This window comes from Aotus nancymaae, unplaced genomic scaffold (genome assembly GCF_030222135.1).
Source record: "Aotus nancymaae isolate 86718 unplaced genomic scaffold, 86718_ANA_hifiasm-v0.15.2.pri h1tg000012l, whole genome shotgun sequence".
Classification (NCBI taxonomy): domain Eukaryota; kingdom Metazoa; phylum Chordata; class Mammalia; order Primates; family Aotidae; genus Aotus; species Aotus nancymaae.
In genome coordinates this window covers 27,462,806-27,487,240 of record NW_026988423.1, presented here as the reverse complement: position 1 = coordinate 27,487,240, position 24,435 = coordinate 27,462,806, and the positions used below count along the sequence as shown (strand labels likewise).

The following is a 24,435-nucleotide window of genomic DNA, read 5'->3' as shown; positions in this document are numbered from 1 at the left end:
CTCACTACAAAATACCTAGAAATGTTGCGTTAAATTAAACATCCTTTAAATATATAGTTGAATTTGTAAGATAAATAGAAATCTCCAAAGACCAAAACCAAAAAATGAGTAGAAACCAAAGCAGATTTTAGATTAGCTAAAGTTATATCTTTCTTTTTTAGAGTTTTGGGTCTAAAGTCTTGAGTTTTAATAGTTAATGCCAGTATAGAATATGCAATTGGTCCTGTGTGAAGCAGGGAATCAGAACTAAGATCTTTGTATGAAGATTATAACTTGAGGTGCTACATCCTCAATTAAAAGCTAGATTAATTAAAAACCCATTCACCAACCATGAAAAAAAAACAAGCAAGCCTGTCTGTCTTGGTCTGGGCTCTGAATAGAAAAACAAAACAAACCACCACCACCCCCCGCAAAAACAAAAAACAAAAAACCCCAACAACAACAACAAACTCTTGTGAATATCTATAGGACAATATTTGGAATTCAAATTTACCTTACCCACATAATCATGGAACTCCAACACCAAAAAACTAATATAAAAATGATCTTGAATAAGGGATACTTCTGTAGTAAATGGCAGAAGCAAATATGAAACTTCTTTGGAGAGATACACTCCCACCCAAGCCTGCCTAGGTTTCCACCGAAAAGGTGGCTAAACATAAGTTCACAATCCAAAGTCCTTGCCCGTAAGAGGAAGCAATCTACCAAGTACGAGAGTCAGCAGACACATAGGCACACACATACAAATAGCGATAGTAGACTTCCAAGAACTTCAGATAATAGAATGTTAGATAACATTCATAAGGCAGGTTAAGATGATTAAAAACATGAAAAGCCGGGTGCGGTGGCTCACGCCTATAATCCCAGCACTTTGGGAGGCCGAGGCGGGTGGATCACAAGGTCAAGAGATCGAGACCATCCTGGTCAACATGGTGAAACCCCGTCTCTACTAAAAATACAAAAAATTAGCTGGACATGGTGGCGCGTGCCTGTAATCCCAGCTACTCAGGAGGCTGAGGCAGGAGAATTGCCTGAACCCAGGAGGCGGAGGTTGCAGTGAGCCGAGATCGCACCATTGCACTCCAGCCTGGGTAACAAGAGTGAAACTCCATCTCAAAAAGAAAAAAAAAAAAAAAAAAAAACCATGAAAAAAGGAGTTAAAAACCTGAGAAACATTTAAAAATCCTGTATTTTGGGAAAAAAACAGAGAGGTTTTAATCAGAACCAAATAGAAATTCTAGACATGGAAAATACCATCATTGAAATTTAAAACTCAATGAATACAGTAAAGAGCATATATCAGACACAGGTAAAGAGAGATTTATTCTGCTGGAAAATTTGTCTGAAGAAATTTTTCAGAAAGCAGCACTGAGAAATAAAAGATGTAAAACAAAAACAGTTAAAAAGGCATGAAATCTAGAATAAAAGAATCTAACATACAGCTATTTGGGGTTCCTACAGGAGAAAATAGAGTAAATTTGAGAGACATAATATTCAAAGGGAACATGTGTGATAATTGTTCAGAATTTATGAAAGAGATGAATCTTAAGATTTAGGAATTATAGAAGAGTCTCAGATTGAATTAAAAATTTCATACCTGAGCATAAGAAACCAAGAAACAGAAAAGTCATGTTTTCAACAAGTTTAATTCTTCACAATATTAAACTATAATTCAAAATAGTAAGTTCATGTAAAGAAATGTTCATGTAAATTTACCATACTTGCTAAAAGAACTTCTAAAGGATTTCCCTCAGCAATAAAGGGTAACATGGAAGAAAGGATGTGAAGAAAAGACATTAATAAACAATTGGCTAAATATAGCACAGTTTTTTTTTTTTTTTTTTTTTTTGAGACGGAGTTTTGCTCTTGATACCCAGGCTGGAGTGCAATGGCGCGATCTCGGCTCACCGCAACCTCCGCCTCCTGGGTTCAGGCAATTCTCCTGCCTCAGCCTCCTGAGTAGCTGGGATTACAGGCACGCGCCACCGTGCCCAGCTAATTTTTTGTATTAGTAGAGACGGGGTTTTGCCATGTTGACCAGGATGGTCTCTAAATATAGCACAGTTTTAACTCTGTACAACAATAATAAAAGCAGTGACTAATTTTGAAGATAAAGTGATAGACAAGTTGCTGAACAAAGCAATATGTATGACAGGAAAGGTGACTGGATTAAAACAATCTAATGAGTTTGAACATGTTTTGGAGGAGAATATGAATATTAATTTAATGTTAGACTAGTTAAGTACATGACTTACGACAAAAGAATATAAAGAGAATATATACTTGCAAATCAGTAGAAGGAAAAATAAAATTCTATCAGGTTAATAGAGGATATAAAAGAAATAAAGAAGTATAGAGAAAGTAGGGTGATTCAGAAGGACAAATTAGCATGGTAGAAATAAATTCAAAGGTATCAGTGCCACAATAAATGTAAGCAGCTTTTGTGGTTGGTTTGTTTTTTGAGACACCGTCTCAGTTTGTCACCCAGGCTGAAACGCAGTGGCACGATTTTGGCTCACTGCAAACTCTGATTTACGGGCTCAAGTTATCCTCCCACCTCAGCCTCCCAATTAGTTGTGACCACAAGTGCACCCCACCATGCCAGGCTAATTTTTGTAGAGATAGGGTTTTGCCATGTTATCCAGGCTGGTCTTATACTCTTGGACTCAAGCAATCCTCCCTTCTCAGCCTCCCAAAATACTGGTATTACAGGTGTGAGCCAGTGCACTTGGCCTATAGTTTAAAGTCACTAGCTAAAAGTGAATTTAAGAATGTATAAATAAATAAAATCCAACATACTATTTAAAAGAGACATACCTAAATCATAAGAAGACTAAAAAGTTTGAAGATGATGGAAAACATATGCCAGACTCAATGCTAAATTCACTGGAGGCTTTCATTCTGAAGAAGCGAACAAGTCTCCCTGTGAAGCACCAAGCACAGATAATAAATCTGACCACCAAGATAAAAGACCTAAAACCTACAGGAAGGGCTTCCTATCAGATGGCCCCCATAGATCGTTCTACAGATACTCAAAGTCAACAAGCACTGTCACTCAGAGCTTCCAATAAGCTTTCTAGTCCCTCGTACCTGATCATGAGAAGACAATCAAGAATTGACACACGTCTGACACAAGCGCTAAGGTGGAAGGCAGCAAAATAGGGGAAGAGAAATAAACATCCCTGACAAAGACCTGGAGGAAAGAGAAATGAAGCAGGGAATTAAAAACACTTAAAAATTCAATCATAAGGGCCCTTATGCCCTATCTTGCCTCGCTAAAAATCCAAGAAGATGTTGTGAAAAATGGATGTTGCATCCATGAACAAAAACATGGGGTTATAAAAAGAGAAACATTCAGAAAACAATAACAGAAACAACAGCAAAAAAAAATCCTCTCAGAAATCAACAAATATGATAGCAGTAGAAAGGTTGGAAGCTAGAACTGAGAAACCCTCCCAGACAGTAGAACAAAATTACAAAGAAATGGAAAACAAAAGAGAAAAGGAAAACAAAATCATAATGACAGTCCTGGAAGAACACATCTGAATCACAGGAGTTTCTAGAAAGAGCAAACAGAGAAAATGGTTGAAATGAACTACCCAAGAGACGACTCAAGAAATTTTCCCAGAACTGAAGGACGCACATTTTCAGGTTTAAAAGGCCCAGCCCAGTCTATGAAAATAGACCTATACCAAGGCATGTTATTATGAAATTTCATTTCAATAGAGAAAAAGAAAAGATTCTAAAGCTTCCAGAAAAAAAAAAACAGTTTATATACAAAGGATCAGGAATGAGGTGGCTTCAGATTCCTCAACAGCAACACTGGATGCAAGAAGGCAATTCTGAGGAACAATGATTTTCAATCTAGAATTCTACAATCCTCTGCCAAGCTACCAATCAGCGGCGAAGACAGAACAAAGATAATTTCAGTTCTGCAAGATCTCAAAACATTTACCTCCCAAGCAATGGAGGGTGTTCTCTACCAAAATTAGAGAGAAACTAAGAAAGAGAACGGGGATGGAAAAAACAGGAGAAGACTGAAGAGAGTCTCCTTGAGGACATGGAGATTCTCAAGGATAATATGAGCACAACAGCGGAATGCAGTCAGAAAACAAGTATGGCACAAGACACTGGCACGCTGAGAACTGCACATCACCCTGTCCCCTGTCCTTATACCACATTTCCAATCTGAAGAAAACACTGGAAGGGGAGCTCAAACAAAATAAGGAAAATGTGAGATACTGAAAAAGAGAATCCTATCAGAAGAAAGGCAAAGGGAATCCTCAGCAGGACAGCTGTGTAGCAAGTCTAGAAAGAGAAAGAAAGTAAAGGTCTCTAGAAAGTCCGTCTCCGGCCGGGCGAGGTAGCTCACGCCTGTAATCCCAGCACTTTGGGATTACAGGTGGGTGGATCACTTTAGGCCAGTAGTTCGTGACCAGTCTGGCCAACATGGGGAAACCCCATCTCTGCTAAAAAATACAAAAATTAGCTGGGTGTGGTGGTGCCTGCCTGAAATTCCAGCTACTCGGGGGGCTGAGGCAGGAGAATCACTTGAACCTGGGAGGCGGAGGCTGCAGTGAGCAGAGATCTCTCCACTGCACTCCAGTCTGGGTGACAGAGTGAGATCCTACCCTGTTAAAAAAAAAAATGAAAGAAAGAAAGAAAGTCTGCCTCCAAGAAAGAGACAAGAATTAAGAAACTGACCCACGGGGTTGTCCTTACGGAAACTTATACTAAGAGGCTACTCAAAAGTGTAGGATCCGTTAGCTATAGGTACAGAGAAAATTAAGCAAAAGAAGTTCAGGAGGTTGAGGCTGCCAAAAATTTTTTTTTTAAAAAGCAATTAAAAAATGGGACATGATTACAGATATAATAAAGGTGAATATTAAAGTTATTTAAATACTATGAAAAGCTTTATGACAGTACATTTTAAAACTTAGCATAAAAGGAAAATTTTTCCTAGAAAACATAATTTATTAAACTGATTAAAGAGAAAATGAAAAGATGGCAAACTTTTATAACACTTACAGTAAGTGCATCAGGAGTTTAAAATCTGCTCACAAACAACAACAAAAAGCCAAAGGAAACCCACCCATGGTCCAATAGTTTTAGAGGAAAATTCTATCAAACCTTCAAGTAACAGATAAGGCCAACTGTATATAAAGTGTCCCAGAAGATGCAAAAAGAGGAAATAATCCTCAACTCATTTTATAAGGCTGGTATTATCTTGATAACCCACCCAGTCAAGACCAGTGGCAGAAAGGAAAATTATAAGCCAGTCTCACTTTACGTATATGAAAATGTGAAATCCTAAACAAAGTGTTAACACATCAAATAAAGCAACTTATTAAAAATGCAGTATGACAAATTGGGCTAATCCTAGACATAAAAGGATAGTGCATCATCAGAACATCTGTTAACATATTTCATCACATTAAAGGATTAATGGAGAAATGTTTCAATTAATGCAGAAAAAGTATTTGATAAAATCAAATACCCATTTATGATAAAAGTTCTTTCCAAAGAGGAATAGGAGGAAATTTCCTATCTATCATCTATTTATCTATCTACCAAAAGCTAAATATTATTTTTAATGGTAAAAGTGTTAGAAACAATCTCTCTAAAATAAAAAAATAAAAAATAAAAAGAAATGATGCCTGCTACTTATCATGATCTCTTCTAGGAAGCTAATTTTAAATCTTATTAAATGTACATTTCATACCATGAAGTGTAGCACTTAAATGTTCTCTGATCAACTCACGGAGGAATAATTGTCTCCCAATTTTGAAAGTAAGTTCCTTGAAGAGGAACTTAAATGTAATTTTTTTCCCACCAGTGTCATTCAACCAAAGGTGTAATTTTGTACCTTACTATTTTCTTCCTATAGAAGCATTTCCTCATAGCCATAATTTTTAGTGGTTCCATGATACTAAATATCATAATTTACCTAAACATTCCCTATTGTTGGATTTTTAGGTCACTTCTATAAATGATGATATTTTTGTACGTACATATTTTTCTGTATTTTAGATTATTTTCTCAGGATAGGCCATGATAATGTTGGAGATCATTTGTTTCCTCCAAACACTTGCAACCCTCAAAACACACTGATGTTTTTTGACTGGGTCCCTCTGTCCTCCTCTACCTCCAACTTCTAGTTTAACTACAGTGGAAAAATTGAGGGGACAGAGAAGAGGAAAAGAAATACATCAAAAGTAGACTCTTGGCTGGGCGCAGTGGCTTACACCTGTAATCCCAACACTTTGGGAGGCTGAGGCAAGTAGATCACTTGAGGTCAGGAGTTCAAGACCAGCCTGGCCAACATGGTGAAACTCCATCTCTACTAAAAATACAAAAATTAGCCTGATGTGGTAGTGAATGCCTGTACTCCCAGCTACTTGAGAGGCTGAGGCAGGAGAATTGCTTGAACCCAAGGAGGCAAAGGTTGCAGTGAGCTGAGATCACACCACTGCACTCCGGCCTGGGCAACAGAGTGAGACTCTGTCTCAAAAAAAAAGAAAAGAAAAAAGGACTCTTTGAGGCAGTACTCAGAGCCAAGGAAATTGTCAGGTGAAATCTTCTTCTCACCTGGCCATCCTTATGAAGTCCCCTTCCCCTTCCCCCTCTCCTGTCTTTCTGCAGCAGCCTCTCCTTTCTCCTCTAGAAAACCACTTGAGAAAAAAGAATTCTTACCATAACATTTCTAAGTTCTTATATTTTGTCTCTGTGTAAGGCTGTTTGGGTTGTTTCTTATTTTCAGTTGATCCATGAACATTTATGTGATAAACAAACTGAGAGCCTTTCTGGCTCAGGAGCACATGTCTCTTAGAAAGTTCGTTAAGGTTGTTCAAATCCATATCAGAAAGGGTGTTGGTGTGTAGCTGCTGATATGAAAATCTTTTCTCTTCTTGTTCTTTGTGTCCTCTTTCTTCATTAACATTCAGCCCGGAGTCATATCCAGTAGAGTTTTTATATAAGACCTTGTCAAAAGCTTGTTTTGGTGGAGCAAATGTATTAGAGGTTTCTTTGAGATTCTGGCTCCTAAGTGCCCTTGAGTCTTGTAAGTCATTGTTAGAGGCATGCATAATCACAATCGATTCATGCTTTGTTGAAGTATCAAGAGGCTTGTTTTGGTTTTGTTGCTGCCTGGGAGAGTTATTCTGGTTCCCCTGACTGGCAATCACCTCCTCCTTTGTGAAAGACTTCAGGCCATTCTGGTGTTTATGCTGTTTTCTAATCTTGGGCTTGGCTGGTCTTCTGGAAGGTTGATGGTCATTCACTGTTTCAGAAGGTTGCCCTCTTGGTACATTGCTTGAGTTGGTACTTTCATATTGAGACCAGTGTTCCTGGTAATTCTAAAGAGATATTTTGGGTTAATGTAAAATTAGAAGACTGGCACTCTTCACAAATTTTAAATTAGTATTTTTCAAATTGGGGGTTGAGACTTCTAGGAAGGTGACCAAAGAATTGAAAACAAATTAAGAAAAAGTACAGGACTTTTTCCTAATTTCAGGCAACTGGAGAGTTAGTAGCTGAGTGATTCCTCCTGGAAATTTAGGATTATAAGCCTAGAAAGAAATAGAAAGCTTAGAATGGGCTTTATATTAAGGACAAGTCTTTGGCTTAAAAGTTTAAGTTTTAAAAGTTACGTCTTCGATGTAAAAGTGTTGCCAACTTGGGAAGGGGTGGGAAAGCTGGTTACCTCAAGAGATGCAGATAAAGTACAAATGCGAATCTGCGTCACAATATGCAAGCTTATTTTAAGTAACATGAATGTTTTTAAAAATCTTAACCAGAAAACACTAATAATTTGCTTTACAAACCAAGTACAAATTTAATATTAAATACAACTCAGATGATCAAATCTTTTTACTCATGCTGGTCAGAAGCTAGAAATGACCTCTTCACCAGATGAAACAAATTAGATTTTATTCAGAGGATTATAAAAGAGTCTGTGCTGTGATAGGACATCTGTGAAACCACAAGGGGTTGTTTTGCTTCTGTTCCTTAATATAGCCTGCACTTAGGCAATCAAACATCTGGGGGAAATATTTCAATTTCAGAACAGTCTTTATGCTTTTCAAAGTCTCCTAACAACAAAATGTACTCCTGGTATAATATATACACTATGTAACTATATCGTGCTATTGCCGTTTAGAAATATTTTCCAAGGAATAAAGCACTCATTACTTTGTGAAAAACTAGCTGAGTTAAGAGGCCTTTGCAAAGAATGATTAAATGCTTATTGAAAACAGTAGGATGACCATATGCATCAGTGTGTTATATAACTGCAACATATTTCTTCCTTTCTGAACACTTATATTTTAAAAATCTCTTTGGCTTATATCTATAAAACATTAACTGAAAAATGCAACAATTAGATGAATGATTATTTTACCTTGCCAAAAAGAATGATCAAATTACTGTGATAAGAGTTCAGCTTTGATTTCACTTTTCTGATACATTCTGATATAATCATTAAGACTCATCCTATTCCTATATAATATTAAGTAGTGTTCTATTTCTAGTGAAATCACATTATAATGCTAATGTTGAGATTATTAAATTTAAAACAGTAATATGCAATATTACTTATTACATTGTACTTTTAAAAAATAATGACTTCTAATTTGAAATTTATAAGTTGTTCTTTGAGAATTTGAGCTTTCTAGGGCATTGGCCAGGCTCTGATTAGCTCCAATACACTCTAAATTTTTACTTGTGGTGCTCCAAAAAAGGAGAACGCTAAAAACTTCTTTTCTGTATTCCAGGTAAATTCCAAGTATTCCTTCCATGCAGTAAATTAGCTGCATGGGGAAATGTGGGCAGGAAGGCTCTGCAAGTAATAGCTCCAGGAAAATCCTTCCTTGTAATGGATCCAGAAAAATAATTGCTATCTTACAATGTTATAGGTGTGGTTGTGAAACATAGCAGCTCTTTTTATGGCTGGCAGCACTGTTTGTGAAGGTAAAAAATGCCCCCCTTGACTTCGACCTAAAAATGTTAATTGATGCTGATAATGTCATTCTTTTCAATATTTGTTCAGCCTTTAACTCGCTAGAGAAATAACCAGGATGCTGCCATCTACATGTACTTTTCCTAGTTTTCTCTCTTAATTTTCACCAAAAAGAAAATACCTACTTCTCAGAAATTTCTTTTCTTGGGTACTAGATCTGAAATCCTGGGTTACCACTTGATCTTAATCTCGTTATTACCTTTGCTGCCGACAATTCAGATCATAATAGTACTCTTCACAGGGTGCTTTGACAACAAGGCCAAGGACTCATCATTTGATGAAACTTTAATTGTCTCAAGTGTTAAACCCGCTATTCACATAAATATAAGTGCCCAGAGATGGCATTTCAGTCCCAGAAAGGAAGGCATTTATGGGCTTGATATGGTTTTTCTCACCTTCCAAGCAGCCTACTTGAGATCTATGGTTTACTGAAGATTTATTACCCTACAATTGGGGCATCAGGTGTCACTCTTTAGGTGGCAAGACCTGAGTTCCCTGAAGTTAATATACAAAGCCATTCTCCGACGATTTAATCTCCATCAGCACTGAAATCCTCTATTCCATCCTGCTCTCACTGGGGTTCTTTTGTTACCAACACTCGCAATCAGTGCATACAACATGCACTCAGAATAACTGCTTAATGGGAGTAGGTTTTTGTGTCATACACAGAGTGTTAGCATGGGGGAATCCTGATGCCTAATGCCGGGATGATAATTTCTTAGTCGGACTCATCCTTAGTTATTAATGCTCATTCATACTGCGCCACCCAAGAGAAGTTTGCACCTGTCCCTGTGAAAGGCAGCACCTGGCTGTTTCTCTTTTACGGCTTCCCTTTTCACATGTCATAAGCAGATGGGACAATGCATGCTCTGATCGCAACCAAAAAGTTCATCTTCCTCAACACAAAAGCCACTCCTGCTCTGAGTTAACCTGACTCAACCATGGAGTTCTGAGAGCTGTGCCTGGGCTCTGAGATGAGCTCTAAAGTGGAGACATTTGTGTTGTGTTTCACTCTCTGCTGTGTGTATGAACAATAAAACACGAGTACCTTGAGATTGAGATACAAATTCCATCTGATAATATTAAGAGAATCTCAGGCAAAAATACTAATTGGCTCTACTTTTCTCTGTGGATAAGGAAGAACTCTGTGTTCAGATGAATAGAAGAAGCAGACAGTGATAATGTTAGAGAATATCGATAGTGTTGGAGGCAAAACCAAATTAACAGCTCTTTGGAAAGGTGGGAAGATTACTTAGGATTTGATTATAAGGGCTTTATATGAATGAGTAAAAGGTCCTACAATATCTTTCATACTATCATTACCTTTTCTTTGCCTGGAAAGTTAAGAGTTATTTTTAGAGGGATAAGAAAGAAAGCATCCTATTTATCCTTTTGAATCATTACTTAACTGGGGAACTTTTTATTTTTTCTACTGACATGTTTCTTGTCTGGTGCCATGGTTTGAATATTTGTGTCCTCCCTCAACGCGTACGTTCATCCTAACCCCCAAGGTGATGCTATTTAAAGGAGGGGTCTTTTCAAGGTGACTAGGTCAGGAGGGCAGAGCTCTCCTGCATGGGATTGATGTCCTTATAAAATCGGCTCAAGGAAGCTCATTCACCCCTTCCACTGTGTGAGGACACAGTGAGAAGGTGTCACCAATGAACCAGGAAGCGGATCCTCATCAGACATGGTAACCTCCAGTGCCCTGACCTTGGACTTCCAGCTTCCAAAACTGTGAAAAAAATAAATCCCTGTTTATAAGCCACCTGATCTATGGTACTTTGATATAGCAGCACAAAAGGACTAAAATACCTGGGAAAGATCTTCTGCCAGTGGGAATGTGCCCCTCACCCTGCCCACAAACAGTCCTGAGCCTGATACTGCGTTCTGCATTCAGTCTGGGCACACAACCAAAGTGAGATTCAGAAAACCTGTGAAGATTCACAGGCAACCACAAAGTGATTCAGGACACTAAGACCTATGTGGCAAGGTTAAATGAAGAGAGATTACTTGGCTTCAAGTGAAGACTCTAGGCATGGATAACATTCTTACAGAGAATATGATGATGACCATCATTCTTAGTATTTTTAGAGTAAAAATACACAGGCTGAAATGGTCTCAGGCATATCTTCTCTCTTTCCTCACCCTATCTCTGGTTTCTCATTCTTTCTAGCATGTAAATGTATTTAAGACTCTCCTACAAAAAGAAGGAAAGAAATATTCACTTGATGCCATTCTCTAGTTAAATCATATCTCTTTCTTAGCTGGGCACAGTGGCTTACGCCTGTAATCCCAGCACTTTGGGAGGCTGAGGCGGGTGGATCACTTGAGGTCAGGAGTTCGAGACCAGCTTGGCAAACATGGTGAAACCCCGTCTTTACTAAAAATACAAAAATTAGCTGAGCATGGTGGCGTGAACCTGTAATTCCAGTTACTTGGGAGGCTGAGTCAGGAGAGTCACTTGAACCTGGGAGGCAGAGGTTGCAGTAAGCCGAGATCATAACACTGTACCCAAGCCTGGGTGACAGAGCAAGATTCTGTCTCAAAAAACAGAAACAACACCACCAAGAAGCTATCTCTTTCTCAATTCACAGCAGGGCATCTTGACGGTGTCGGCAGCACTGGTCGCTGCTCCGCATCTCTTATGCTGACCTCTGCCCCCTGCCGTAGCGCATTCCTTCTCCCCATCCCGCTGAAATTGCTCTGCTCAGGCCACCAATAAACTTTTAGTCACCAAATCCCATGGGCACATTTTTCTTGACCTTTTTATTTTCAAGTCATTTCAAACTTGCAGAAAAACTGCTAGTACGGACAACTCTAAAAGATTTTTATCCAGATTGAACAATTTTAAACATTGGGTCACATTTCATCATTTTCTCCATCACTCCACACATAAACACACAAACAAGCATCTACCTACATGTATGTAATTATTATTGCTTTTATTTTTGGTATTTAGTTTTTCCAAGCTATGAAGCCTTCCATATGTGTGAGTTGCATGTGTAATGCCTCTTGCACGGCCCCTCACTGCTGGTACCTGCTTAGATTGTGAACAGTTTCTTCGCCACAGCACCGTCTGAGTCCTGGAATGCATAAGGCAGACAGCAGCACTTACCAACTATGTCAACTTTTCCCTCCCTAGACCATACAAATAGCAGCCAGAGCTGTCATGGTTCCTCGTTCCTCCTTCTGCTTGCACACCTTTGCCCGCATTTGTCCTTCTAGGGGCAGCTGAGATACTGACTCCTATGGGGGGTATTTCTCTGTCTTCCTAGGGCAGAATTAAGTGCTCTTTTAGTTCCACTGCATTTTGTGCCCACATCCATATTACTGCATTATAATGATTACATAACTGTATTCCCACTAAAGTGTTGAACTCCTAGAGGGGAGGTACCACTTTAAAAAAAAAACCCACCTTTCTTCAAGTTTTGTTTACTGGTTTAAAGAATTTTTGTTGTTGTTTGTTTGCTTGTTTTTTTTTAACCATATCTTTTGGGCCAGGCACTTAATCTACAGTGCCTAAAATGTAATAGATACTCAATAAATATTTGCTGTGTGAAATATTTTGATTTTGCATAAAGATATTTTGCATTAATGAGGGTTATTGTTGTTAGGGTAGGTTTATGAAACTTTCAAAGTCATCTTTCAAGAAAGAAATTTCAAATGAGGCCTATTTTCCCTTGGAGATATACTAAATAATCTTTTTATCCATATTTTGTATTTTTTAGAGACAGAGTCTTGCTCTATTGCCCAGGCTGGAGTACAGTGGCATCTATAATTCCTGGCCTCTAGCAATCTTCCCTCCTTGGCCTTCCAAAGCAATAGGATTATAGGCATGAGCCACTGTGCCCGGCCCGTGATCTTTAACATTTCTTTAATCAGTCAGTAAATATTTATTCAGTATCAGCCTTGGGCAAAGCATTGTGGTAGGTGATGTAGAGAAAAATACAATCAGTACCTTTAAAGTTCTTGTAGTGTAGGTACAAAAGAAACACAGGCACGGTGGCTCATGCCTGTAATCCCAGCATTTTGGGAGGCCAAGGTGGATGGATTACCTGAGGTCAGGAGTTCAAGACCAGCCTGACCAACATGGTGAAACCTCATCTCTACTAAAAATAAATAAATTAGCCGGGCATGGTGGTGGGTGCCTGTAGTCTCGGCTACTTGGGAGGCTGAGGCAGGAGAATCACTTGAACCTGGGAGGTGGAGGTTGCAGTGAACCGAGATCCTGCCACTGCACTCCAGCCTGGGCAAAAAGAATGAAACCATGTCTCAAAAAAAAAAAAAGAAAGAAAGAAAGACATACAGGCAGCCCCTAATGAGACCAGCCAAATATGGCAGACCCTGAGCCGGTGGTCCAGACAATAGACATAGCAGGAACTGAGGGCAGAGGAGCGGGGCGGGAGAAGCTGGGAATCTCCATGCAGAGGTAGCCCTTGAGGGAGCACTAAAAAGAAGGCATTGGACTAGGGTAGTTGAAGAGGAAAAAGAAAGGCAGCCTGAAGTGTCTGTGTACCAGAGTGCTGGGCAGTTCACAAATACTTTCCACCTAAAGAATGGGAAAAATCCCTTAGGCCATTCATTGTTATTGTCATTTTAGATCTAACACTCTTTAGATGTTTTGCTCCACAATGTCTTCATTCAGGAATGGGTTATAAGCACATTAATTACAGTACACACAGAGAATAAGAAGCATTCTTTTGGCTTTCTTTCCCCCCCGCCCCCTCCCCATGGACTTTCAGTCCTGTTGCCCACTATGAAGTGCAATGGTGTGATCTTGGCTCACTGCAACCTCCGCCTCCCAATTCAAGTGATTCTACTGCCTCAGCCTCCCAAGTAGCTGGGATTACAAGCATATGCTACCAACCACACTCAGCTAATTTGTGTGTGTGTGTGTTTTTAGTAGAGATGGGGTTTCTCCATGTTGGTCAGGCTGGTCTCGAACTCCCGACCTCAGGTGATCTGCCCACCTCTGCCTCCCAAAGTGCTGGCATTACAGGCGTGAGCCACTGTGCCCAGCTTCTTTTGGCTTTCTTCTGAATTTCTTCCATACAAAAGTTTTACTGCCTCTATCAAAGGTCATGCCATAAATCAAGCACTGTGATTTTACCTTGATTATTATTTTTTTCAGTCTCCATAGAGACTATCAAAAATTGCCAATGCCAACTATATTTCAAGTTTTCATGGTGGGTATTAGGCAAATTTTCAGTTAGCAATAATTGTACCTTGTATAAACTGCACTAGTTACGATATTGCCACTGGGCAAAGCTTTTTATCTAATGATCATTTTATCATTAGCTGAGAATCCTATGGTTTTCCTTAGTGACAATTATGAAAACTACAGGTTACAATAATCTTACACGCTTCAAATGTATTTTCTATAGTAATTTAAATAACTAGAAATACATGGTCATAGAATTCTAGCATTTTGCAGCTGTGATGGACCTTAAAGATCATTTAGGCTAATCCTTCGTTTAATAAAGAAGAAACTTAAGGCTTTGAAAAAGTTGAGGTTTGTCTAATCATGCATCAAGTAGGTTGAGGCCCACCCAGAAATTCATCTCTTGTGATCCAGCCATTACCCATAATGTATGACAAGCCTTAAGGTATTTCCTTTGTCCTAGTTCCTGTTGACCAAGCTCCCCTGGCTCTCTATCAGGTCTGGGAGTGGATCCTTACCTCTACATCCCACTGCCATGAGCCATTTCAGTCCCCATCCTCTCAGCTTCTAGGTGTGGCCTCACTGGCATCAACTTTCAGGAAGCTCTGGGTGAATGACTTTTTATTTCTTTTTTTGCAACACTTAAGAGCGGCCTGGAGGCCACTGGGGAGGAAAAGAGATGATTTGGGCTGTCCCTTCTTTGTAACCTCCCTGAAGCTGGGATAAAACTTACTATTTTTATTACTATGATGATCACTGTACTTAGTTTTAACTGATGTCAACAGGCTCTATAGGCTCAGTAATTTCAAAGAACTCATCTCTTCTTAAGCAGGGATAAAACCTGGTCCAGCCGGGCGCGGTGGCTCACGCCTGTAATCCCAGCACTTTGGGAGGCCGAGGAGGGTGGATCACGAGGTCAAGAGATCGAGACCATCCCGGTCAACATGGTGAAACCCCGTCTCTACTAAAAATACAAAAAATTAGCTGGACATGGTGGCGCGTGCCTGTAATCCCAGCTACTCAGGAGGCTGAGGCAGGAGAATTGCCTGAACCCAGGAGGCGGAGGTTGCAGTGAGCCAAGATCGCGCCATTGCACTCCAGCCTGGGTAACAAGAGCGAAACTCTGTCTCAAAAAAAAAAACAAAAAAAACCTGGTCCAAGGGGGGCTCCACATTGACCCTCAGCTTACAGTGCTTTTTCTATTTCTTTTCTTTTATTTCTTTCTTTTTGAAATGGTGTCTCGCTCTGTCACCTAGGCTGGAGTGCAGTGGCATGATCTCGGCTCATTGCAACCTCCACCTCCCAGGTTCAAGCGATTCTCCTGCCTCAGCCTCCCATGTAGCTGGGACTACAGGTGAGCACCATCATGCCTGGATAATTTTTGTATTTTTAGTAGAGACAGGGTTTCACCATGTTGGCCAAGCTGGTCTCGAACTCCTGACCTCAGGTGATCCGCCTGTCTTGGCCTCCCAAAGTGCTGGGAATACAGGTGTGAGCCACTATGCCTGGCCTTTTTCTGTTTCTTCTAGAAAACCATTGTGGAGAATTGAGGCTCTGGGAATTTCCATCCATTTTGTTTTTTTAGAAATAGTGTCCCCATCATCTGGAATAATAAGTAACTGCCAACTCCAAAAGGAATCAGATTTGGAAGTAGCACAGAATTGGACAATTCTTTGGAACTGTGATTTTTCCTGCATGTCTTTCCCTGTCTCTCTTCTTTTTCTTTCTTTCTTTTTTTTAGATGAAGTCTCGCTTTGTTGCCCAGGCTGGAGTGCAGTGGTGCAATCTTGGCTCAGTGCAACCTCTGCCTCCCAGGTTCAAGCAATTCTCCTGTCTCAGCCTCCTGAGTAGCTGGGATTACAGGTGTGCACCACCATACCTGGCTAATTTTTGTATTTTTAGTAGAGATGGAGTTTCACCATGTTGGTCAGGCTGGTCTCAAGCTCCTAACCTTGTAATCTGCCCTCCTCAGCTTCCCGAAGTCCTGGGATTACAGGCATGAACCATCTACCGTGCCCGGCCCCCATGCCTTCCTTCTGTGTGGGGTTTTAACTCAATATGTTTAAAGTGTGATATGATTATTTTCTTCCAGCAAACAGAATCCTTGGAAAAACAGGTAGGGTTGGCTGGCTGAGCAGGCAATGGCTCCTCTGAGCAGAAGCCAGTCTCACCCATAGGAAGGTGGGTAATCATTCTCAGGCATAAAAATAAACCCTTAAGTGATAAGAACTCAGTCACAATCATTACTTATATTCAGCAGTATCGCTTGAAACACACTTAAAATGCAATCTAGCAGGTGACCTTTATCTGTTGTGCTCTTTGATGCCATTTGTCTTCAGGATCGATGGCAGCATTTTCAATTTCCTTGGCATTCTGAATAGACGTCTTTTCTGTTGCTTTGATGGGGTAGGAGATCTAGGTAGGTAAAACACATACAGCATGTTAACTGGATTCATTTTAGTCTTAGAGCCATGGGGCTCAAGTCTGTGCATTCTAGAAAACAGTCCTGCTGGGCTAGGTTTTACTTTCAGTTAATTTCAAGGATTCATCCCATCAGTCCTCAGGGACCTGGATTGTTCCCAGGCAGAATGGGAATAAACAATGTTTTCTCTGTCAGGCAGGAAGAGAAAACTGGTGCTTTAAGGTTAAACTATTACTTACTTTACATGCTCAATACATACTCAGGGGACCCAATTTTAGAATAGTTATCTGAACTGGATACAGCAAGTCAGGTTTAATCATGCCATTAGAAGCACCATGAAATAACACTGTACTCCAAGATGAATCCAACAATGTTTTCTACGCATGGAATGCACACAGTGTGCCAGCATCTGTCCTAGGCCCTTAGCATACAATGTTCTCAGGTAATCCTCACAACAACCTAATTAGGTACGCATATGTTATTACGCCCTTTTTGCAGATGAGAAAATAAAGATACAGAGAGGTTAAGTAATTTGCCTAGGATCAACAGCTAGTAAGTAGAAGAGATGGGTAATCTATCTCCAGAGCCTGCACATGCAACTATTTTGCTAACTCACTTATTAGAAAGTGAGTTATCCTAGACCTGCACAGTTAGTAGTTTTGGTACTCAGATAATTTGAATAATGGAAGGTCAGTGGTTCTCAACTTTAGTTAGATATCAGAAACACTGAGGAAATTTAAAAAAAATACAAATTCCCTGATCCCACCTCAAATCCATTAAATCATAAGCTCTAGGGGTGGCCCCAGCTATCAATATATTTTAAAAGTTTTCTATCTACTATTCAAATGAATAATTTTAAAAAGCCCTCTAGGTGGGTCTAATCTGCATCCAAGTTTGGGAACCACGAATGCAGGCAGCTACACAGGATTTAGGTCCCTAAATTATTTAAGAGCCCTTCATTGCCTCCATTAGTTACCTGTTTTAAATCACGGAATTAGTGTCTGGCTATGTGGCATTCTAGCCATCAGGATGTATGGCAGGAGGCAAACTTAAAGTTATGCAATCTTTTTTTGTGTGTGTGTGGGCAACAAGGCCGTTTTATTTTGTGCTTGGGTGCAAGCAGGCCAAATCTGAGAAAGGACAGGCAAAGGGAGTAGGGGTGGGAATTGGTTTTATTGGTTGGGGCAATATTTTAGGGGGTAGGGGTGTTACAGAGTGAGACTAGTTACAGTGGTGGGGGTAAGGGCAAGGGGTATATATTACCATAAGTTCAGTTACAATGGTGGGTGGGGTAAGGTGTAAGAGTAGTTAAGATAGTAGGGTGGGGTGGAGGGATATTCACAGAGCAAGAGCAGTTAAGATGGCAGGGTGGGGTGAGGAGTATTCACATTATCATAATAACAGTTAAGATGGCAGGGTGGGGAGGGAAGCTCAATGTCCGGGGGAAGCTCCGGTTGCAGGGATAATGGCAAATGCAGGCAGGGGATGGGGGATGGGGGATGATCATCCTAGGCAGCTAGGACTTCAGACTTTCTGGGTCCAGGCATGGAGGCCTGGCAATTAGGACTGTGAGAGTGGCCTGAATCTTGTTAAAATGTAGGTATAGTTAAACAAGTACCAATCATTGTTCTGGAGGCCACAAGATTTGTAACTTTCCCAATTACTCCCGCAAATAATATCACTATTGTAAAACCTAAGATTGGCCTTTTGAGATGTCTTTGCAGACTTTTGCATTTCTCATGACCAGAAGGCTCCATCCAGATCTGTTACTCAAGACTCACCCAGTCCTGTGGCCCCCACCAGAAGCCGACTCAGCACATGAGGACCATTTTCCCACACCTGTATGATTACATTCCCAACCAATCAGCAGGACCCAGTCTCCAGTCCCCCACCTGCCAAACTATCTTTAAAAACTCTAGCTTCAAAATTGTGGGGAGGCTGATTTGAGTAAATAAAACTCTGGTCTCCCATTTACCTGGGTCTACATGTATTAAACTCTTTCTCTATTGCAATTCTCCTGCCTTGATAAACTGGCTTCATCTGGATAGTAGGCAAGAAAAACCCATTGGGCAGTTGCAAATTAGCAGCAGTGCAGCAACTTTTTCTTTTTTTTTCAATTAGAGTGTTATTCAGTTAACAAACAATTTTTTTTTTTTAAAGACGGGGTTTCACCATGTTGGTCAGGCTGGTCTTGAACTCCTGACCTCAGGTGATCCGCCCGCCTTGGCCTCCAAAGTGCTTGGATTACAGGCGTGAGCCACCACGCCCAGCCTAAAGTTATGCAATCTTAATGCTGGAAAAGATTCTGGAGATAATCCAGTTCAACCCCAGGTACATCCACATCACCCCTGGTAGGTGTTTACTCACTGTCTGCCTAAATTCATTCATCTCCTGGCAAGACTTACCTGTTTGTCAGTATTAGTATATGTTTAAAGATCTATGAGTTGATGAGGAGAAAAGAAATCTGTTTCATGCATGATGATCATATTGCTCCCAAACTGAGCAACCTAAATGCCAGAAAGCTCTTCCTTATATGAGCAGATACATGTCTTTCTTATTTTCTATCCCTCTGCCCTCTGGAATAACACAGAACAGGCTAATCCCTTCTTCAGACAACAGCTCTCCGCGGGTAGAAGCTGACTTTGGTCTCCCATGAGCCTGCTCTTATTTACAGGACCTGTCTCATCCTCCTGTGCTGTATTACTCAGGTCAGCCTCCTTCTGCCTACTCTCTGCTCCACTGCCTGTAAATGCTGTCAAGTCTCTCCCTTCTGAACTGATGTAATTAGTTTTAAAATTTAGATTAGGACTTTTACATGCATCTTATTACATTTCCTCTGGTGGGCTGTGTAGTCGAGAAGCGGCAAGGTGTACAACTAGAAAGAACTTGGGTTTTGGGATCTGTCCTGTTTGTGTTCAGACCTCCCCTCTGCTGTCTACTTTGACTTCAGACTTGTATTCAATACAGAAAGAGGTAAAACATGTGTTAAATATTAAGCGATAAGTAAATATTTGACAATGAAGATATCCTTATCCCTTACCACTCAATATAGCTTCCCTGGACAAAGACAACATTTTGTTTCTTTTATTTTGGGTGTAACCTTATTTCTACCTGAACTATCTCTATTAACTCTACTAAAGTCACTATCACAATTGCGGTACTTATATATAGAGAGATAGGGCAGATAGATAGGGTGAAAATTTAAATACTTAAAGGTTGATCTGAAAGTGGGAAAAAATGAAAAATTTTAAACATTTTCGTGCTTGAATTTTCACTCCTAAAACATGACACAAAAGTGAACTGACTATTTGATCATGGAATTCTTCTGATTACAAATGGAAGTAACCACCAGGTTTTGAACGATTAACCTACACTGCAAATGGAAAACTTCGCATCATGAAACAATTCAACTTGTGCTGAAATGAAAAGCTTAGAACTATAAATGCTGCTGCTCAAGGTCAGGAACTATTTCTCATATTTCTTTCTTTCTCTCTCCCTCTTTCTTTCTTTCCTTTTCTTTTTCTTTCTCTCTCTCTTTTTTGACCAGGTCTTGCTCTGTGGCTCAGGCTGCAGTGCAGTGGCATGATCTTGGCTCACTGCAACCTCTGCCTCCTTGGCTCAAGTGATTCTCCCGCCTCAGCCTCCCAAGTTGCTGGGACTACAGGCATGTGCCACCGTGCCCAGCTAATTTTTGTATTTTTAGTAGAGACAGGGTTTTATCATGTTGCCCAGGTTGGTCCCAGACTAATGGACTCAAGTGATCGGCCTGCCTCGGCCTCCCAAAGCGCTGGGATTACAGGCGTAAACCACTATACCCACTATTCCTCATATTTCTCCCTCAGTCCCTCTCATAATGCTAGTTCAAGATAAAACATCAGTTCATTATAAAAGTATTAGATTTCACAACTTTTCTCAACATTATAGCAAAGGTTTCAATCCTATATGACCATGATGTTTGATAGAAACACGACTCATTTAAAAGAAAAATCTGATGTGGCATGTTGGGTGAAGAAATAAGAAAAATAAAAAACAAAAATAAAAGAAAAATCAACTCTGTCCTAGAAGAGAAATGAAGGTCAAGAGTAAAAAACCCTAACTAAGCGGACTTAGCAGGCAAGGAAATAATCCCTTTCAAACCTCAAAGTGGGGATGACTCAGACCAACTGTCATCTGGAGCCTGGGAAAAAAAGAAGTTGAACTCTTTCACAAATCTGCCATGAGGATGCTGATTCCCTGACTTTTGTGAATGACTAAGAAATAAAGGGGACTTAGTTAATTCAGGTCTGTTGATATTGTTTGATTGACAATGATGGAATCTCTTATATAACACTGGTGAAAAGTTTATAATTAAAAACACAGTGTCCCATGCTTCCTCTTCCATAAAATGTAGGATATACACTATTTCCCTCCACAGGCTGCTTTGGTAGAACTCAGTGGCTGAATCACCCCAGTGAGATCCCTGGGTAAGTAAAGCATACTTCTACATTATCTCTTTGAAAGTGGAATGGGACACAACCTCTGCCAGCTATTTTTTTTTTTTTTTGTGAACCATTCTATTAATACCAATCAAATTGAGAAAATGATCAAATGAAATTGCATTTTGAGCATCATAAGCTGTGTAATGTCTATTCTGTTAAATTGGGGCCTATAATTGCTTCTCTACTGAAAAGATACAACAAAGACAGCAATCATGGCTTGTCATTATCCCAGACTAGAAAACCGGCCTTTGCAGGGAGGACTTCAAAGGCTTGTGGTTCTCGAATTGCATTTGGCTGCTATTGTTGAAGCGCAGGCAATCTTGATGAGGTGTTTACACTGAGGTAAGGCGCAGAGCAGAGCGGCTGAGTGCCTGGGTCTAGAGCCATTAAAAAATTGTACATTATGTTCCTTGCTTTGAAGTGAGGGTTTGTAGGTAGGAAAGCAACTCAGATTGAGTACAGCTGAGCTAGATTGGGCTGCTACTTCTTGCTCAAAGAAACTCATCAGGTTCTTAGAGAATCAGACAGCACTACAGAAAAAAAAGTTGATGCTTTACCAAGAGCTGTGAGTCAGTGAATCCATGTAAACACACACTGAAACATGTTTAAATAAGGATGTTACCGTTAAGTTCCGCAATCACGGGAGGTTTTGCCTCTTTTTTCCTTTATATTCTGTTTTAATTACTGACCTTATGTTTAGATGTTGTGGGGAGTCCCACATTAATTTATTGGGTTCTTTGTTACTCTCTTTCTTTGATAGTATTGACAACTAGCACATATCTAAATTAAATAGAGTTGATTTTTTAATGTAGTATTTGCTTACCATCATTCCAACACCTATTATTCAATCCCTTGCTTCCAGGCATAATACTGGATTCAGTGAGCATTTGTCCATTAACTTGGCTAAGGAGTGACCTGAAGTATTTACTTCTCTGCTCTATTTCTAATATACCTTGCTGTGTGTCTATTCACACCTGCTCACGCCAGAACTGCTGCCACCTGTGTTTATACACAGCCAGCAAAAGAGGCAGAGGCGTGGTGATAGAAATTGTCTGCCAGTCTGCCATTGCGAGGCTGCAACCCTGATATTTAGCACAGTGGTTTCAATTATCCAAAGGTTTGTATTATTCAGCTGTTTAGAGGCAAAAGACATGAAATGTTTTGGCTCTGCTGTTGGCCATATTCTCCATTCCTACAGATAACTTCATAATGTATTTAGCGTGCACATGCTCAGTGAGAATTGGATGACACTGAAACTTTTTTTTTTCCATATTTTTAGTACAGATGGGGTTTTGCCATGTTAGCCAGGCTGGTTTTGAACTCCTGACCTCAGGTATCTACCCACCTCAGCCTCTCATGGTACTGGGATTACAGATGTGAGCCACTATCTGTAATGGACCATGACTGGCCATGAAACCTTTGAATATATTTTTTTCTACATTCATTTTCAGTATAGGATACTTGAACTTTTAAAACCCCCAAGCTAATGGTCAGTCACCTACTTAAAAACCCTTCAATACTTTTCCATTACCCTGAGTCTTCCGAGATGTATAAGGCCCTGTGGTCTGTCTACTGTTCCTGTCTACTTCTTCAGTGTGGCCCCTTGTTCTTTTCCTGTTGTACCTTTCAGTTTTGTTGATGCGCCAGGGGCACGATTGTCTTTAGGTCTTTGCATAGGCCATTCTTGGCCTGGAAATTCACTTATTTAGGGAATTTTTTGCGCCTTTCACTTACTCCTTTTTTTTTTTTTTTTTTTTTTTGAGACAGAGTCTCTTTCTGCTGCCCAGGCTGGAGTGCAGTAGCACGATCTTGGCTCACTGCAACCTCCTCCTCCCAGCTTCAAGTGATTCTCCTGCCTCAGCCTACCAAATAGCTAGGATTACAGGTGTGCACCACCATGCCCAGCTAATTTTTGTATTTTTAGTAGAGGCAGGGTTTCACCATGTTACCCAGACTGGTCTCGAACTCCTGATCTCAAGTGATCCACCCACCTGAGCCTCCCAGAGTGCTGGGATTATAGATGTGAGCCACTGCGCCTGGCCCATTTCACTTATGCTGACCCATCCCATTCACTGTACAGCCTTGGCTGAACTATAACTTCTTCCAGGAAGCTTTCCCTGCCACCCTAGAGGTGGCTACAATAGCTGCATTTGAGTGCATGGCCTTAGTACTCTGTACTTCCCTTTTGTAACAAGTATCACCGTGGTAATTTTTTTTTTCCCCCCATCTGGATTGTAAATTCCAGGAAGGCAGGAAAAAGGAGGGACCATGTGCAGGGCTGCCTTGCTGTATAGCTCTAGGGGTACTACTTACCTGTGCTATGCTCTGGATGTGTCTGGCATCTAGATGGTCAATAAATACGACAGCATGAAAATATCAATCTAGGTTGCTCACTGAACTTGCATTTGTATCAGAATACATAAAGTCTACTTGGTTATCTGGTTAGATGTGTGGTTTATTTTAAAGCCAGGTAGCTGGCTGTTGACAAACTAGCGTGGAAACTAGACCTTCATCTTCCATTCCACCCTGCCTTGTTCACAGCTTCAGGCCCTGAAATTTGCTTTTGTTATTCCCTCTTCCAGAAATCCTCTTTCTCCAAATATTTGCATGCATGCCCTCTTAACTCCTTCATATCTTTTTCAGGGAGATCCTGCCTCATGGCCCATTTAAAGTTGTGATTTCCCACCAACTCAGCAATCCTTACCAGTTCTGCCCAGCTTTATTTCTCTCCTTACCTCCTTAATATATAGAACTTATCATGCACCAACCCACTAATTTATCTATTTAGCCTGTTGTCCATCTCCTTCCTCATGAGGCCTGGGATTTTTGTCTGTTTTTGTTCAGGGATGTATCCCAAACACCTAAGACAATGTCTGACACATAATCAGCTCTCAATAAATATATGGTAGGCCGGATGCAATGGCTCACACATGTAATCCCAGCTCTTTGGGAGGCTGAGGTGGGCAGATCACTTGAAACCAGGAGTTCAGGACCAGCTTGGCCAATATGGCAAACCCCTGTCTCTACTAAAAATACAAAAATTAGCTAGGTGTGGTGGCTCATGCCTGTAATCCCAGCTACTTGGGATACTGAGGCATGAGAGTCATTTGGATCCGGGAGGCAGAGGTTGCAGTGAGCTGAGATGGCGCCTCTGCACTCCAACCTGGGTGACAAAGTGAGACTGTGTCTCCAAAGTAAATAAATAAGTAGAACAAAATAAATAAATAAATATATGCTAAATGAATAATGTAATTGGCCATTTTCAAGAATGTGAAAGAGATTTTTAGGAATATCTCATACAACTTACAGGAAGGTTGATTATCCGGCAATCTAAACTCTCCATAACAAACTAAGA

General features: G+C 40.3%; 1 protein-coding gene and 1 non-coding gene across 4 annotated transcripts in view; both read right to left on the bottom strand.

Annotated features, from left to right (window-relative positions):
• JHY (junctional cadherin complex regulator) overlaps positions 1 to 24,435 on the bottom strand; it is a 75,817-nt gene that overhangs the window by 14,910 nt on the left and 36,472 nt on the right. For all 3 annotated transcript variants that reach the window (XM_064375503.1, XM_021671209.2, XM_064375504.1), the window contains 2 exons: positions 16,482 to 16,595; positions 6,694 to 7,355 (listed from right to left, as the gene is read on the bottom strand). In XM_064375503.1, the coding sequence (XP_064231573.1) occupies positions 6,694 to 7,355; positions 16,482 to 16,595 (776 nt within the window). The remainder of the gene's footprint in view (positions 1 to 6,693; positions 7,356 to 16,481; positions 16,596 to 24,435) is intronic.
• On the bottom strand, positions 14,151 to 14,289 carry LOC135274731 (U4 spliceosomal RNA). The gene has a single exon (XR_010342499.1). It is a non-coding gene; the product is annotated as a U4 spliceosomal RNA (small nuclear RNA).